The sequence below is a fragment of the Miniopterus schreibersii genome, assembly GCF_964146895.1.
Source record: "Miniopterus schreibersii genome assembly, chromosome: 9".
Taxonomy (NCBI): domain Eukaryota; kingdom Metazoa; phylum Chordata; class Mammalia; order Chiroptera; family Miniopteridae; genus Miniopterus; species Miniopterus schreibersii.
Window position 1 is genome coordinate 61,111,017 of NC_138118.1, and position 17,118 is coordinate 61,128,134.

Below are 17,118 nucleotides of genomic sequence, written 5' to 3' on the forward strand. Positions count from 1 at the left end.
ATTGCTGCCACCAGGTGGTGATAGTGATCACAAGACTGGACAGGAAGTAGACTGTTGATGGGATCTACCATAAAAGCCTTTTAAGAAGAGCTTTCTTTTGACTAAAATAAATAAAATCTTGAACAAGTAAATACTGAACATGAAGCATTATTTATTCAGGAAGAAGGAGATCTGGTGTTTCCAGTTCTGACTCACCCACTTAATAGTTGTGAACTTAGATAACTGCGTCTCACGTTTCCCTATTTAAGGGGAAAATACTGGTATTGGATCACATCATTTTTGAAGTTCTTGTACTGAAACAAACATGTATAATAGTAATTTTAAAACAGAAAAATTAAAAAACAAAAGAATAAAAACTTTTCGCACAACAGAGAAGTTGACTTTTTATTAAGAACCGTCTTAGTTCACTTGGTGAGGCTAAGGCCTGTTAATTTTTGTGTGTGGGGTAGGGAGAGAGGAGGGGTGCGGAGAGAGGAGAAGGCTCTTGGTTTGTCTTCCTTACCTACTACCTGGCTTAGGCAAGTGAGAAATGAGAAATCTTTCACAGTTTTATGGAACCTTTTTTTCAAGGCTTCACTCTTCCCTTCAGTTTTCCTTATGCTACATCCAGAAGACCTAGATCTAACTGGTATTTCTAAATCATTAAAATTACCCGACACTAACCTGTATTTTCTATGCTCGTGATACTGCTACTGTGTTTTTCTCTTTTCTTCAAAAGAAAGAGCTCTAACCACCTCTCTTTAGGTTATTCATATAACACTTAGCACAATTTTGTTAATAATGTCTCTATAGGCTTTAGAGTCCACTGCATCTTATCAAAAGTGGGTTAAGGCAAAGCTTGTTTTGAGGATCCCTGGGGATCCCAAGATGTGTTCGGGGATATGTAAAGGCAAAACTATTTTCATAATAATGTAAAATGCTCTTTGTCTTTTTCTCTGTTTTGAGATTTGCAATGATGGTGTGAAAGCAATGGTGGGTAAAACTGCTGGTACCTTAGCATGAATTGAGACAGTGGCATCAAACTGTACTAGTAGTGGCATCAGCTTCACTGCCACACACTTATAGTTTAAAAAATTAAGAATGTCCTTCATGAAGCAAGAAAAAAATTAGTTATTAAATCTCTACCCTTGAACATGTATCTTGACTATGACAAATAGGAAGACATAAGGTACTTCTGCTGCCTCCCTGTTCTGTGGTTGTCTTGAGGAAGCATTTGTGCATTAGTTTGAGATGCAAGTTGAATTAGCTGCCTTTTTTTTTCACAAGACACTATTTTTTACTTAAAAAAACAATTCACAGACAAACGATGGTTATTCAGGCTTGGGCATTTGGCAGAAATTATCTCAAAGGCCAATGGCATGAGCTTTTCCCTTCAGGAACACAATTAACAATACTTATTGCTAATGAAAAAATTTAAGTGTTCAAGTAAAATTTAGAATTTTGGGAAACTTTTATCTGCCACCATGAGCTTGATGGCTTTACCATTCCTATGGATTTTCCTGAAGAGTTTGGTAGTGATATCACCAAGTTTGATTTTTGGATATCGTACAAGGAAATGTATCAGCATTTAAGAAGTCTGCATAATTTTCTAAATAATTAATGCATGATGATTTAAAATCATACATGGATAAAAGATTCATTCAGTGTTTAAGACAAAACAATGGATTTTAATGTAACAGTGTACAAAAAGTTCATTGATTGGTACGGTTTCATGTTCACATTGCAACTGAACTTTAAGAAACTGCTTTTTGTGGACTTTTGGGATAATATCAAAAAATATCCACAATTACCTCAAGAAGCTATTCAAATACTTTTTCTTCACAACTTAAATAGCATCATACCACAACAGAGTGAATGCTGAAGCAGCTACAAGAATTCAGTTGACTTCTAATAAGTCACATATCAAAGAGATACGTGAAAATGTGAGAAAATTACATTCTTATTTTTTTTTGGTCTTAAAAAGCATGGCTGTTCATAAAAATTTCATATTAATAGTTAACAGGTTTATTGTTATTTTAAAATTAATTATTAAAGAAATACTTAAAAGTTTTAATTTTTAACATGGTAAAAATTTACAAATATAGCCCATATAGGCAAAAGCTCTTTGAGGTCCCTGATAATTTTTAAGAGTATCAAAGAATGCTGAGACCAAAATGTTTGAGAACTGCTCATCTACAGTATAAGTAGACCAGCCCTGGGCACCTTCCTACTATGAGATGGATTTTATTTGAAATTTTGTTTCACAGTATTGATGGCTGTAAAAATTTAACAAGTAGGCCTCTCACATTTTTACAGCCATCTTCCTCCTGAGAGTTCTGAAACCCTCTTTTTATTGACTGCGATAAAGCTTTAAAAATAGACTAACAGTTGTGATCCAATTCATCCCTTGGCCTCCCATCCAGGTGGAAGGAGGCAGCTCCCTTTTATGAGATGGTGGCAGGTGAAACAAGGTTGTGAAAGATCCAGTTTCTTACGCATACACTGTGGCAGAAGTAAAAGTTCAGTGCTGATAGTAAAGAGCTGACAAGAACAGTTGTTCTCAGGCAGGAAGAGAAAACATTTCTGGGTGTTTTTTTCCAATGAGTCTGGCAACAGCTGGGCAATGATTTAAAACCTCTTAGGATTCTGATTTTAAGCTTAAAAATAATTTGCATATGCCAGCATTAGAAATGGAATCTCAAATGGCTGCCAACTCCGACAACTGAAAGGAAGTGGAGATCTATATTGTGCAAAAGCTAAGCCTTGGGAGGCTCCGGTCCTGGGCAGCTGTGTAAACAGAACTAAACCTTTTGCTTCTCCCCTGTTAGACTCTGGGTTCTAGCAGGACCAGACCATCCTTGATGATTTATGCAGAAATGAAAATGAAGGGGAAAGATCTCATTTTGGGGATCGAAAAAAGCTGCAAGCTTTCCTTTCTTTATGGATGTGTATGGACTAAGACATGGGAAGGAGATCCGAGTTTAACTGGGAAGGGAAGGGGAGGAGTGCACATGACCTTTATTTTGTTTCTTCCCTTCTCAACGTCCATGGTTTCCGCCTTCCTTCATCTCCCCATTCTTTCTTCGGTTGAGACTGAGGCCCAGGAGTCGTTTCTGTGACGGAACGCCAAGAGTGACACTAACTAATTAACTAACTTCCCTGTAACTAACTTCTTAACTAGAGAAGCCGCTCCTCTAGGTGCCTGTCCATCCTCTGGGGGAAGTGGGTAAGACGGGAGGATGCCCACCTGGGACTGCTTGATCTGCTAGTCCTGTGTTCAACAGAAAATTCGAGAATAATTTTACTACTGCTAAATTACATGACTACATTTAATTTTAAAAAATACTTTTTCACCCAGCCGGTGTGGCTCAGTGGTTGAGCAGGATGTTGCGGTTCAATTCCTGGTCAAGGCACATGCCTGGGTTGCGGGCTCTATCCCCAGTAGGAGGCAGCCAATCACTGACTCTGTCATCATTGATGTTTCTGTCTCTCTCTCCCTCTCCCTTCCTCTCTCTGAAATCAATAAAGACATATTTTTTAGAAAAACAAAAAAAAACCTTTTTCTTTGCATCACAGCTCTTTAATCACATGCCTTCTGTTTTATTATAAATCATTTAGAGTGAGAAGACCCTCTATTCTTTTGCAGTGCCTTAGAATAATCTCTAGGGGGGCAGATTGGGTTTTCTTGCTCTGATTGTATTACTATTGAATCAGTAACATGCTACACCTTTAATGCATTTCTCACTGTAACATTTTTTAAATGATTGCAGTGAACTTTGAGTGATGACTTTGGTTATTGAATTAGGGTGGAAATAATGATGGGGGCAAGAGTTGGCAGGGTAAAATATAGTAATAATAATAATAGAAGCAAGTCCAGAATATGGGACTCTGTTATGAGGAGAGCTGAGCATGCGTGCAAAAGTGCAACTGATCACAGAACAGATGGAGCCAGGGGGAGACTGAGTGATAATTGTTCCTAAATCAGGGTGGAGTTAAGCCACAGTTGGCTGGTGGGTGAGAATGGGTTGATGATCAGACTGGGGAGACTGACACCCAGAAGTGGGTTTGATTTGTTTACTTGACCCCTTACTAGTACTGAACTTGGGGTTCACCACTTGGGTGCTCTATTAAAAAAAACAGATATGGTGGTTGCTGTCCCAGAGTAGTTTTAATTACTTGCAGAAAGTAAAAGAGATGGGGGATTGATATCCAAAGCTCTGCCTCCTCAAAGGGAGGCTTAGCCCTTGCTCATGTACACTATTTGGTCAGTTATACATTGATTTCTTTGCTGTTGGCTATGTTTACCCCTTGAGTTCCTGTGAGCTCATCCTGATTATAGCTGCATCTGCAAAATACTATGCTACATTTTAACATTTAGCAAGAATAGCATTTAGAACTGCCTAGACCTTGAGACCTTTGTCCTATCTAACATGATCATTTGTGGAGGCCAGCTTTTTATGTATTGGAAGCAAGTGAACAATAATTAGTAGCAGGTAACTCTGACTCATTTTCTTAAACTGACAGCATCAGAATTGCCTTTGCAATGACCCCTATTAGCCACAAGAAGCTCTATAACTCATGTTCCCTATGCTTTCCTCCTTGATTTTGCTTTGTTTGATATGCAGGGAGATTTAGTGGGTCCGAATGGCACCCCCTCCCCCAACCTGTGTAGTTCAGGGCTGACTCTGCACTTAATGCCACTGCTTAAACCATTTCATTATTTGTAAAGGCCCATTCATTTACTCTAATGTGCACTTTTCAAACCCTTTATGAGGTGTTGTCTTGAGATTTCTTACTCTCCTAGGGGCTGATGCAAAGTGTCTATTTTGGAATAGAAGCAAAAATCGTAAGTAGAAGGCACTGTACAGCTGTCTAACATTGTGGACTCTACTACCTTTAAAAAGAGAAGTGTGTTATTTGAAATACCACCACTTAACAAAATTGTTTAAAAGTTCCCTTGGTGTTTTGATTGTTTATTTTTAAAATATTGGCTCTATGGCTGTTAACACCAACTTAAACGACCAGCATTGTCAGACATATTTATCGGTTGTAAGAAGACCTTTGCCCTTTGCAGAAATGTACCTGAGAATGCACCTTACTTGCCACTGGGGAGTGGAGTTCTTCACAAGAAAATCACAAAAAATACAGGACGCTCTTTTTACACGGTTTGCTCCTTAGCTGAAGTCCTGCTATTTGATGGATTGGGAAAGGTAGATGAAAGTTGGGGAAATGTGGAGGAGAGGAAAGCTTGGAAGTTTCCGCTGACTACTTTCAGCATAGAATGTCACAACTATTGTTTTAACGGTTATTCTGATTGTACATTTCTTTTTTGACAGCAGAAAAGTGTCAAAAACATAAATCAAATTGGCCCCCACTTCAGAAGTGTATGTGTAACCTCTCAGATGGCTTCTGGAATTAGGTTTGAATTTTCTCTTGCCTGCAGTTTTGCCCACTGGTGCTGAAACTTACTGGCCAACAGTATTTTAGTATAAATACGACTTCTATCAGTTCTATGGCTTCTCTTGAAACAAAAGAATCAGAAGATCTGACTGCTAGGGTTCCATGTTCTTCCATGTCAGCCATCAGTTGGAGATGAATAGAGCTGCCTCCGTCGGGCACTGGGTTTCTTCTCTGGTTCGCCTCTGCTTTCTCTCTCATGTTATCCTCATGGCACCTGTAGGACCCTGAATTTGTGACTCAGATTTAAACAGTCCTTTATAGATGAGTGACTCTGAACTCTATTCCGCAGCCCCAGTCTCATGCAGCTTATCTCATCTGTATATTGCATCTCTGCATTTTTTATGCCTAGAAGTCCCATTGACACCCAGATTCTTTTCCATCATTTTCTTCTTTGCCTTCTCTTCCCAATTTCACTGCCACCCTCTTTGCTTTCTCAGAGTTGAATTGTTACTTTCTCTTTTGCTCCCACCCCTAACAGCTACCAAGAGAGAATTCTCCCTCCTTGGCTGTGCTCCCTCCAGTCCACATGCCCTGCACTTTGACTCTGCGTTCACCTGCCATCCCAGTGCAGCTGCGTTCGGTCCGGATAGGTGTGGGCACCAGCCTCACAGCAGCTTGCCTTATTTCTAGTTTCTGCTCCCAACTGATTTGCAGGCAGGGTCAAGAAAAGGCTTAAGCAAATTCCGTTTTCCTTTTGTCACTTTTCCTTTCAAAAAGTTGCTCTGATTTCCCATCACCCCTTATCCCAAATGGAACTCACTGTTCTCTCTTCCCGAGGCTACACCAGTTGCCTGCACATAGCCATTCTTACAAACTCAGGTTGCTGTTTCTTGACTTGGGTTCATCCGCATCTTTTATACTCAGTCTTCTGGTTCCCTGACGCGGGCCTCCTTGGATTATTGTGACTAAATATGATAATAAATGGTAAGTGCCTGGTACTTGGTAATTAATAAGCCAGTATCTCAGAGAACATCTCCAACCATACCACATGCCCACAAAGTTGACTTACGCACTCCTTGAAGGAGAGAATCTAGTTTTGCTCATCTCTGCCCTCTGATGCTTTATCGAGTGCCTAGCACAGATTAAATAGTCAAAAATATTGTTGAAAAATAGAGACAGAGCATGACTGGTGGAGATTGATTATTGTGATTATTATTGTTATTATTTCACAAATCTTTGCCATCACAACATGAGCAGAAATATGTACAGTGGGAATACAGTACAGTTCTCAACTATGTGTATTTGTCTTCGAGTGACTGCAGGATCTTGATTACCTTCTAAAGATGATGACAAGAAGTGTGAGGATTTCTTCATTATTTTATATTCTTTGGTTATTTTATTTTATTTTTTGCCTTCTATTGCTTTTCATCTCCTTAGGAATACATAATCTATTCATAATGGTTGCATACAAATAGTATGCAAATGAGTACTCATGACATTTATGGTTAGTTTTTTTCAAACTTTAGGAATTTGGGTCATAGAGGTTCTTCATTTCTCAGCGTTTCCATTTTCTTAGTTTCTACTTGGGAACACAAAAGAGACAAATATAACCATTGGAGATTTCTGAGAGTCTTCTCCAAACTCATTTTATTTGAAAATATTTCTAGCATTATCACCACCAGCATCACCATCACTTTTAAAATGGAAATTAAATCTCATTCAGATAAATTTTACCAAGAATTGGCCTTGGCGTTTATCTCCCATTTCATGTGTTCACAAACATATTTTGCTTTGAAAAAGGAAAGTCCCAGGATTAGCAATATTGCATTTAGTATGCAAATGTAAGTTTTATAGAAATAGGGTTGTGCTGGAGATGAAATTAATTGTGACAGTTCAGCAGGAGTTTTACAGAAAAAGAAGATTAACATGTTAGGTCTTCAGTGACTGTCTTCCCTGATGCATATAATGTTAGGCAGAATGAAATCTCCATGTGCCCAAGGTCAGTGGAGGAATGTTTATTGAGTCCATAGAAATTTGAGCAGGGCACATCGCTAAGGGTTTATGACAGCCTATTTTCTTTTCTTGGCATGGGCATGAATTGATCCATTATCATCTAAATTGGAAGTCATGATGATGGTTCTTTTTGGTTCTCTTATTTATTATCTTTTCTTTATTTAAGAAACTTTTACAGAAAATGTGTTGCTTATTCTGAAGTTGCTATTATTCATCAGACCAGAATGGACAGTAACATTGTATTTCTTCAAATATAAATTTATACAAATTTATATATGTACAAATTTATATATACATATTTATATATATTTATATATTTGTATAAATGTATATACATAAAAGGGGAAGATTCTGTGTAGCATGAAACCAGATCTAACGCAAATTGTTTCTTTGATTCTTGGACATAGGCTAAGTAGGACAACCTGTTATTGCCGCAAAGCTGGATTTTCTTTTGAATGATTTTTGCAATGATAATGCAGAAAATTAATTTTTATAAATTCACTTTTTTTTCTTTGCCTCCAAGGAAACCAACATGTCTGACAAAAGTGACTTAAAAGCTGAGCTAGAGCGCAAAAAACAGCGCTTAGCACAGATAAGAGAAGAGAAGAAACGGAAGGAAGAGGAGAGGAAAAAAAAAGAGGTAAATACTGGGTGTTGGGGTGTTTCGAGGGGAAGGAGAATCACTTGACTCTGAGGGGTTGATCATACTGATAAATAGGACCCTCTAAAGCATCCTGTTATAATACTTGATATGCAGTGTAGAAATAGCCCACATCTTATACAAAAAATAGATGCTAAAAATATATATATAAAGATATATATGTGTATATATATTTGTTTTTATATATATATAAATATATATATATTTGTTGTTGTTGTTAACCCTCACCAAGGATATTTTTTGCATTAGAGCAAGTGGATGGGAGGGAGGGAAGGTAGAAGGGGAGAGAGAGAGAAACATCTATGTGAGAAAGACATATTGATTGGTTGCCTCCCACATGCACCCCAGCCAGGGCCAGGAATTGAACCTGCAACGCAGGTATTTGCCCTTGAACCAGGAATCAAACTGCAACCTTTTGGTGTGTGGGCCAGCGCTCTAACCATTGAGCAACACTGGCCAGGGTGCTAAAGATATTTTTGAGTAGTTTTCCAAGAAGGAAACTTTGTATGGTATACTATGCTTGTGTATATAGAAAACAGAGCTGCTTCTTAATTTAAGAATTTTTTTGATGCCTCACAATCTAAGTAAATGTTGTTTCATACTCTAAGGCTTGGGAGACCAACGGAACAGATTAAAACGGTTATTTTCCGACAAAGTAAAGCATAAGTGCAGTTGCATTTTAGCCTTCTGGCGTCCTGTATCTCTCCATTCCACACTGAGATTGATGCTATAGTTTATTTGTACTCCACGGTGCACGTAATCTTTTCCCTTCGGAGATCTTTGCTGTTACACATGCATCTTTGAGTGAAGTGGAGGTGAGAATTGACAAGGAATGGCTATTCACTTATACACAACGCCAAAAAAAGCATTAAGTTATGATGCTTCCTTTCCTTCCCGTGTCAACACATGCTGTAGTTTGAAAGCACCTGTTTTCCTTTACTAATAACCGGTTTCCTTTTAAACTGACGTTCTAATATCCAACTTGAATTTCACAGAATTACCACAAAATGCAGTGTGATATGGGAAATCTGGTTCTGAATTATCCTGTCTGCTTCATCTTTGTCAGTTTGGACTGATTGAAACAGGCCACCCGTTCTGTTTCTGCACCGAGCAGCTTTGCCGGCTGGAATTTGGCTTGTTGCACAGCAGATAGAGCCCTGGGGGCTTGGGGGTGGCAGGTGGTGGGAGCGTGGAACACCTGGATTGTAAGCATTTCTGGGCCTTGACCTAGTTCTGGAATTAAAGTCACATAGTCTTAGTTTCCTCATTTCTAAACTGTCAGGGTGGTTTAAACTCATGATATCCTGACTCCCCTGGTAATACAGAGTTATAGTCTCCCATCTCAGAGTTTTTAACTTGAAAGATCCAAATGGAGCCAGATTGGGGGATTCACTGGACTACATCATGTTTAAGCTTGGCCCTGGCTGTACATCCTGTCCCTCTGCAACTCATCCCCACCAACTGTACTTTTCTCAGTTCTGTCTAAGCACCTTTTGTAGACTGGGAAGACTTGGTTTGTCTGAGCAGCCAATGCTGAGAGACAGAAGACAGTAAACTCAGGGGTTATGCACGCAGGCTTCTGAGTGGAACCCGGCTGGGAATCTGGCTCTGCCCTTCTCAGCACAGCCTGGACCAGGTGTGAGATCTGCTCTGAAACTGTTTCCCTCTGTAGAATGGAGAAAAGAGTGGCGCCTTTCTCACGCGTGCTGTGAGGACCCAGCAGGCACTGTAGAGCAGTGAAAGACACAGAGCTGTTATTGGCGCCTGAGGTCAGCTACCAGAGTAGGAACAGGCAGCCCTGTAGATGCCTGCCCATTTATCAGGATCGCTCTTGGTGAGGCCATTTTCTGAAAATGCCCCATTATTGGAAGAGTCTTATAATTCAAGGCCTCTAGTTTTCAGGAATTATAGCATTTTGTTGCTGAAGGAAACCTGGAAGTAATCTATTCTGATCCCTCTTTTTCAGATGCTCTTAAATTCCAGAGGCCTGAGCCTTCTAGGTAGCAGCCCTCTCTCTCTCTAGTCTCAGGACACCCCCCACACACTTCCAGCCAGTTGTCCAAAGCAAAAATCTGGGGTCATTCTTTCGCTACCCCATTCCCCAACTTAGAATGATCATCAGGTCCTAGATAGACACAACACTTTTTCCCAGATTTTCTTTCTCCCTAAAAGCCACATTCCAGCCAGGCTTAACTATGTACATATTACTGATGTGATATTATGTAAGCAGTTACATAATATCACAGGCAGGGAGTTTGTGAATATTCTTCGCCCCCTGCTTTTACTGCTCTACTTCTCTCTATTGTCCTTCACCTGGCTGTTAACCACATGTCTTTCAGTTCTCATCTCAAATGTCACTTCCTCCAGGAAGTCTTCTCTGATGCCTTTCTGCCTCCATGACTGTCTTCACTTGTCTTTCACTTCTAATAGAGTGTCAGTTTTGAGGACAGGGCTGGATGTTTTGCACCATTGAGCCAATGTCTAGCGCAGATGTGGCCACTAGCAGTAGGCCTTCAATTAAGGATTATACAGGGGCAGGCAAAAGTAGGTTTATAGTTGTAAGTACGCAAAACAGTTTATTTTTGTATTATTATTTGTTAATTACTGTATTATTTACCTGTATTACAACTGTATGAGTGAATGAATGAATACATAAACTAGTTAGGGCAGACCTGAGATGCTGGTCACACATCCTTTCAATGAATCTGGGATTATTTCCTGCACATTTCCTTGGAAGCTGTTGATCCTGAGTCTACCCATAGATTGGCCACTGTCATTGACTCCTGACAATTTTCTAGTTTTTATGTTGTTTATAGAGAGTTAGAAATAGCCTTAAGCTTACAGGTTTGAATTTAACTTTATTTAGGCTTATATTGTAAATAAAACAAATTTGGAATAAAAAGGAAACAAAGTGATCTTTGATGCTAATCTGAGTAACTATTTTTGCCATGACTGAAAGCTAGTGTGAGTAAGGACCACCCAGGTTGATTGTCCCCACAGAATCCAGAAAACTGTGTACATGTATAAAATTACCACTCTCTGCTCCTTTGCATGTCAACTGCTTTCTTGGTTGTGGTATTATGGATGAAATCTGATTTTAAAATAAATATAGTGGCTGCCATTTAAGACACAGCCCAATTTCATGAAAAATTGGCCTCATTGCAATGAGGTGTGCTTAATGGGGCCACCCTGAAGTTTCGTCCTGTCCTTGGCCTTCTGCCGAATTGCTGCAGGGTAGGATGGACAGAGGTTTCCTGGCCTGTCCTCACTTGTTCCTCTAATAACACGGAGTTGCCTCTGGAAAAGTGACTGATAATTCTCAGCTGACAATTTTTCTTTGTTCGATTATTTTCCCTGGGTCTCAGCTGTAATTACCCTTCACAAACAGAAATATCATTCTCTGGGGAAGGCACCTTTAGCATATCTTTAATTACTAGTACTGCAAAATCACTCTTTATGGAGTCATTAAAATATATTAGGATTTTGTAGTATTTCTGTGGAAAAAATGGAAAGTTTCATGATTAGGGTATTTGGTGTAACTGTCTTAGGTAAAGTAACATTTTGTTTAATTTGAGGTGCTAATTGTAACAGATAAGAACTGCCTTTATTTTCAGTAAGCTCCAGTAACTTAATTTTACATTTTTCATGGTCAACTTTGAGTGCTGATAGCTTTCCTAAGCTTCTGTTACAACTGAATTGACATTTGCCCTTATTAATATATGTCATTATATTCTCTGTCTCCTTAAGAATTAAAAAAGATGGGCCCAGGCCAGTGTGGCTCAGTTGGTTGTGTGTTGTCCTAAGCACTGAAAGGTTGCGGCTCATTCCCAATCAGGGCACGTGCCTCGGTTGTGGGCTCCATCCCTGGTAGGGGGATGCAGGAGGCATCCTATTGATGTTTTGCTCTCAAATCAATGTTCCTCTCTCCCTCTCCCTTTCTCTCAAAAAATCAATAAAAAAAATCTTTTTAAAAAAAGCAGGGAGTGAGCTTGAAGGTGGAATTCAGGTGTACTTTTTTTGCACAATGTATGGTTATGCATGTTGACATGTGATTTGCCCTCTAGAATATTTCCTGAATGCTTAGTGATTAACATTAGAATAAATTATTTAAAAAAAAAAATGATTCTTTGCCTTTCTGCATAGGACATACATGACAGAAAGTTACAGGTAGTATGCCCTAAATTTATTCCAAAGGGAAAGATTAGGTAGATCTTTTTCTGTTCATGCTATACAAGCTGCATTAGGACTTCTCTTTTGTCCTTCAGTAAGTTTTTGTTGAAAGAATGAAGGAAGGTTAAAGATTTTTCACTTTTGATCTTAGAATATAGAAATGGCTTTGTTATGAGCATGGGGTCACTGCAAGTTTGGATGACTCCTTGTAACAGTGGTGTGGTAAAGGACTTTCTGAATGGGGTACAGTTGGTAGAAGGTTCTATAGCTATAGAATAACATTTACCAAAGGCAGATAGATATTCATTCGTTCATTCAACACATTTTTATTGAGCATCTACTATGCGTGAGGCCCTGACCTAGATGTGAGGATAGAGTGGTGAACAGAATAGACACGTATCTGCTCTCAGTAAAGCTGATGGTCCAGCTGTGGCTTAACTCTTCACTGTAAAACCCATTATACAGTTCCACATTGGCTTCCTAGGATGAATTTTGCTTATCTGAGTTCTTTCATTTGTATTTCAGCAGCTGCTATGGTAATTCCCCTTTCTTTCTTTGTCCCTCTTTCCCTTCCATCCATCCGTCTTTTAACTCGGTGATATGTGAATGTTGACATAGCTCCTCGCTCTGCAAGGTCCTTTTTCTCATCTCAGTTCTGCCTTTGCCTCTGTTGTACGCATAAACTTGGAGACTTGCTTCAGTAGTTTAAATGTTAAAACTGGAAAAGAACGTGAACTGTGGTATCTTCACTGATAGAGATCAAACTGCCTTCAGAATTTTGGGTTACGAGAGACTGCCCCAAATCCTCTCGTACTCTCACTAGACCTTATCGACCCCCATAATGGCTGGTTTCCTTCTAATGACAGGTAGACTTCAAAAATATGAGTGCATTTTAAGCCCAAGGCAAAGAATAAGAGAAGTGTTGAGCTCAGCAAAGATGCATTTTGCTTATAATCAGGGCGTAGCTTCCCGTCCCGGAGTAAGTCAGCGGTGCGGGAACTCTTTTTGCTTTGGATGCCAGGACGTAAATGACACTTCGCTGCTTCAATGCCATCTGCGCTCCCGAAGGAGGGAATGTGCCTGTTGGGGTGCCTGTTGGGGTGCCCGGCTCGCCCCGGGGAGGAAGGTGTGTCTGATAACGGCACCATTGGTTTTTGACAAGCTTCAGGGCAGCCTCACTTCCCTAAACTCGCAAAGCTTTGTCGAGAGGTAGCTGCACATCAAATAAGATGTGTTTCAGACTTGGGGCAAATGCCTTGTCTTAAGAAGTAACTGTGTTATGCAAAAGAGAAAAAGACCTGAATGTTCTGTTCCCCCAGCATCCCACCACCAACCTTCTTTAACCTGTATTTGGACTTGTCACTATCCTGTAAAACACAAACTGGGCATAGGATCTGACTGTAAGAGGCTCACATAAGATATGATTTTTAGACAGAACTGGGGGAAAAGTGATTTTTTTGTTCTATATTTTTCTATACAATTTTCTATTTTGAGTTAATATATACAATGGAAGTCTATGGAAGTCAAAAGTAACACATAACAAGACTTATATTAATATTGTTTACATGCCTTAGAAACACTTTAGCGCGGTTTATTTTAAATCGTGGTAAACTTAGATTGCTGGTATGAATAGTGTATTTTAGTGACCGATTTTCATAGCTAATTTTCATAGCAGAACATTTTCATAGCAGATTCCAATAATTCCTTGTTTGCATAATCTCTAACATGGGGGAAGGTATTACAAACACACAACCATCAGGAACTGATAGCATGTTTTCCCAGAAGGTACAAGGAGGTCTGAAAAAGCAGACGGAATTTTAAAAAACTAATTTGCCTTGATGGTTTCTCCCCAAACCAGTGAGAGAAACTTTTATAACCATGTGATAGAGACAGGAAAAGCCTTCAACCCGAAGAGAAAGCGCCGGGTTGGTAATTATTAAATGGAGCAGTTACAGTCCTTTTTAATCCTTTATACACATGATTATATCTATTTAGGGTTTTTGCCTGATCTTCGCTGCCATGCATATGCCGTTTTCAGTCTCAGCCAGGAAAAGCACACACGCAGTTCTGTTATTAACTTTTCTTACTGGCATCTACTTTTGAAAGGCCGACATGCAGCAGAAGAAAGAGCCAGTTCAGGACGACTCAGACCTGGATCGCAAACGCCGGGAGACGGAGGCTTTGCTTCAAAGCATCGGTATATCGCCGGAGCCCCCTCTAGGTACTTGCAAATGCTCTGCGTTACTCTTTCCTTACATTTTAACTTGCATGGGATATACCATGTCCAGCGTTTACTCTTCTTTTACGTCTTTTTTTTTCTTATTTTTTAAGAAATTCCACAGCTTATGGTTCAGGCGTATTTAATTTTGGAATTGAGGGGGCTGGAAGTAGATGGAAGGACAGGTTGTAGAGTTGTTGGCAGTTGCTGCTTATTGACTGATTATGTGGTCATCTGGCTCCACTGTGTTACGATTAGGTTATTTTATACTTGTTAAATGAATTGCCACATGGTAAATTCAAGAAATATTGGGATTTTTTTCTTAAATGGTTCTTCGTTTCCATTGCCGAATTCCAACCTCTCTCTGCCAACCTAAATACGGTGAATCTGGTTATGAATTTCATAACCACAGACATAGTTATTCCATGATGAAAATAGAATGTTCAGTGGGAAATTTGAAGGAAAACTTAAAATGGTGACGGATTAGCAGCTAATTAACAAGTTTAAATTTATGTGACTATTGTATATCTTGGTTTTATTGCTAATTGGCATTTTCACTATAGTAACCCTCCTCCAACTCATTCATTCCTAGTTAATTGTCCATGATCTCATTTTATCACTTGCAGTTGGATATTGAACTATTTGTTTTATTTGTGTTGAAGGTAACCTATACATATTGTGTTTATTCTGTCACTTAACTGTATATTTCTCATATGATAAGTTATTTTATTTTTCTTTATCCATTTGCTTTCCTTACATTTCAGAGTAATCTTAGGGTGACTGTAAAACTATGTAATATCCAAGATAGTTTAAAAAAACACTTTTAAAACAATACATATAAATAAATAAAATATCAGGTTGCTTTCTTAAAATGGTCTCTTTCCTTTTAATTTTATCATTGGCTTTTATATTAAATAAGTGTTCACTAATTTACATAGTTGCTTAAACTAAGAACAAAAATTATCCCATGTACAATAAAATAACAAGTATTTATATCAATGTGTCTAAGAAAAAGAGCAATATTTAATAAGCCTACAAATTATTGTGTTGCTGAATATAATTTAATATGTACACACAAAACTAAAACACCATGAGGAAGCATTTTATAGTCAACTTCAATTTGTAGTAGGTAAAATCATGTCTAACAATGATTGTAATAAGCCTCAATAAGGTATTGATTATTTTGTTTAGCTTCTTACGGTGTGGAAGATATAACCTGTAGGATATTTGACTGATGGACCATCTTGGATGAGTTTGACAAACTTAGTTGACATGTGATATAAATGAGATACTTCGTAATCAATTCTATTTTCCCCTCAAAATAGCTTTGCACAGTCTTGCAATGTGAATGAGCACTGGTTAAACACAATAGTAGTATGTCCTGTTGTTCCCCACCCTACATAAAGCTGGCAAATAAACTTTAAGAATAAAGCAGTTAAATATCTCTAAACCATAACCAAATTCTGAACTATCCCTGCATCCCTACCAGCAGGCCTTGGCAAGGGTGGACCCCGTTTTGAATTTCCATCCGTCTGTCTGACTTACCCTCTGACTTACAGTGCGGATAATCAAGGAATTAATTGTGGGACCACATGAAAATTCCTAGTTTCTTGACAGATCTGCCATTGTGTTATAGGATTTGGACAAAATAGTTAAACCCTTTACCCTATTAAATAAATAAAGGGAAATTGCACATGATTGAAACCAAATGGGAATCCACACTCATGGACTGAGGTTTCTTTCTGCCCATATGGCTTCTTTGGCATGTGTGATATTGAGAACCCGTTGAATTCGCCTGGCCTGGAGCCACCGTGGCTGTTTGGTGCAGCTTCTGTCTGAAGGACGTTTGGCGCGTATCTAAAGGATAGAGGGGAAAAAACACATTTGCATTTTCTTTAGCTTTCTTCTTGCGTTATCCTTGCTCTCAGATTTTCAGCTGGCACTGACCTCGATCTCTCAACTCATTCCTCCTGTCTCCAGAATGGCAGTTTGCTTATGTGCACATGGCAGTGCCATCCTGAGCTGCCAGAGGCAAAGAACACAAGTCCCAAACACAGTAAACAGTACAACGGGATGAAACTATTAATTAAATGTAAAAATAAAGCACCCTAGCATTTTTCTTTGTTTTGAAAGAGATTTTTAAATTACCGGGTTCAGCATTTACCATCCCTCTGTCACGTAGTCTCTCTTAGCAAATACAGTTTATAATCCATGGACAATAGAGTTCCCTCAAAGGCAGACATACAACAGACTTTTCTGACCCTTCTTGACCCTTAAATGATCCAGAATCACTTCATAATCTTGTAAAGTTTTATAGACACTGCATTTTATTTTTTAATAGGTCACATCTATATTAACAAAATAAAGTGGAGAATTAGAATTATCTGGATAGTTCATACTAGCAAGATGTTAAACTTGAATTATCTGGATGCCTATTTTGATTCTCCTTTTTACTTTGTTAAGGTGGACATGGCCTTGGAATCCCTAAGTTAATTCTGTCTAAATTCATTTCAAATTTTAATTTCCAAAATATAAAAAATTCACTTGACTTTCTTCCTTTTCTTTTCTTTTCTTTTCTTTTCTTTTCTTTTCTTTTCTTTTCTTTTCTTTTCTTTTCTTTCTTCTTTCTTTTTTCTTTCTTTTCTTTTCTTTTCTTTTCTTTCTTTCTTTCCTTTTA

General features: G+C 38.6%; 1 protein-coding gene across 6 annotated transcripts in view; it reads left to right on the top strand.

The window, feature by feature from the left end:
• DYNC1I1 (dynein cytoplasmic 1 intermediate chain 1) overlaps nt 1–17,118 on the top strand; it is a 297,632-nt gene that overhangs the window by 20,238 nt on the left and 260,276 nt on the right. For all 6 annotated transcript variants that reach the window (XM_081146692.1, XM_081146694.1, XM_081146691.1 and 3 more), the window contains exons 2-3: nt 7,916–8,032; nt 14,330–14,444. In XM_081146692.1, coding sequence (XP_081002818.1) covers nt 7,925–8,032; nt 14,330–14,444 — 223 coding nt within the window. In that variant the 5' untranslated portion in view covers nt 7,916–7,924. The remainder of the gene's footprint in view (nt 1–7,915; nt 8,033–14,329; nt 14,445–17,118) is intronic.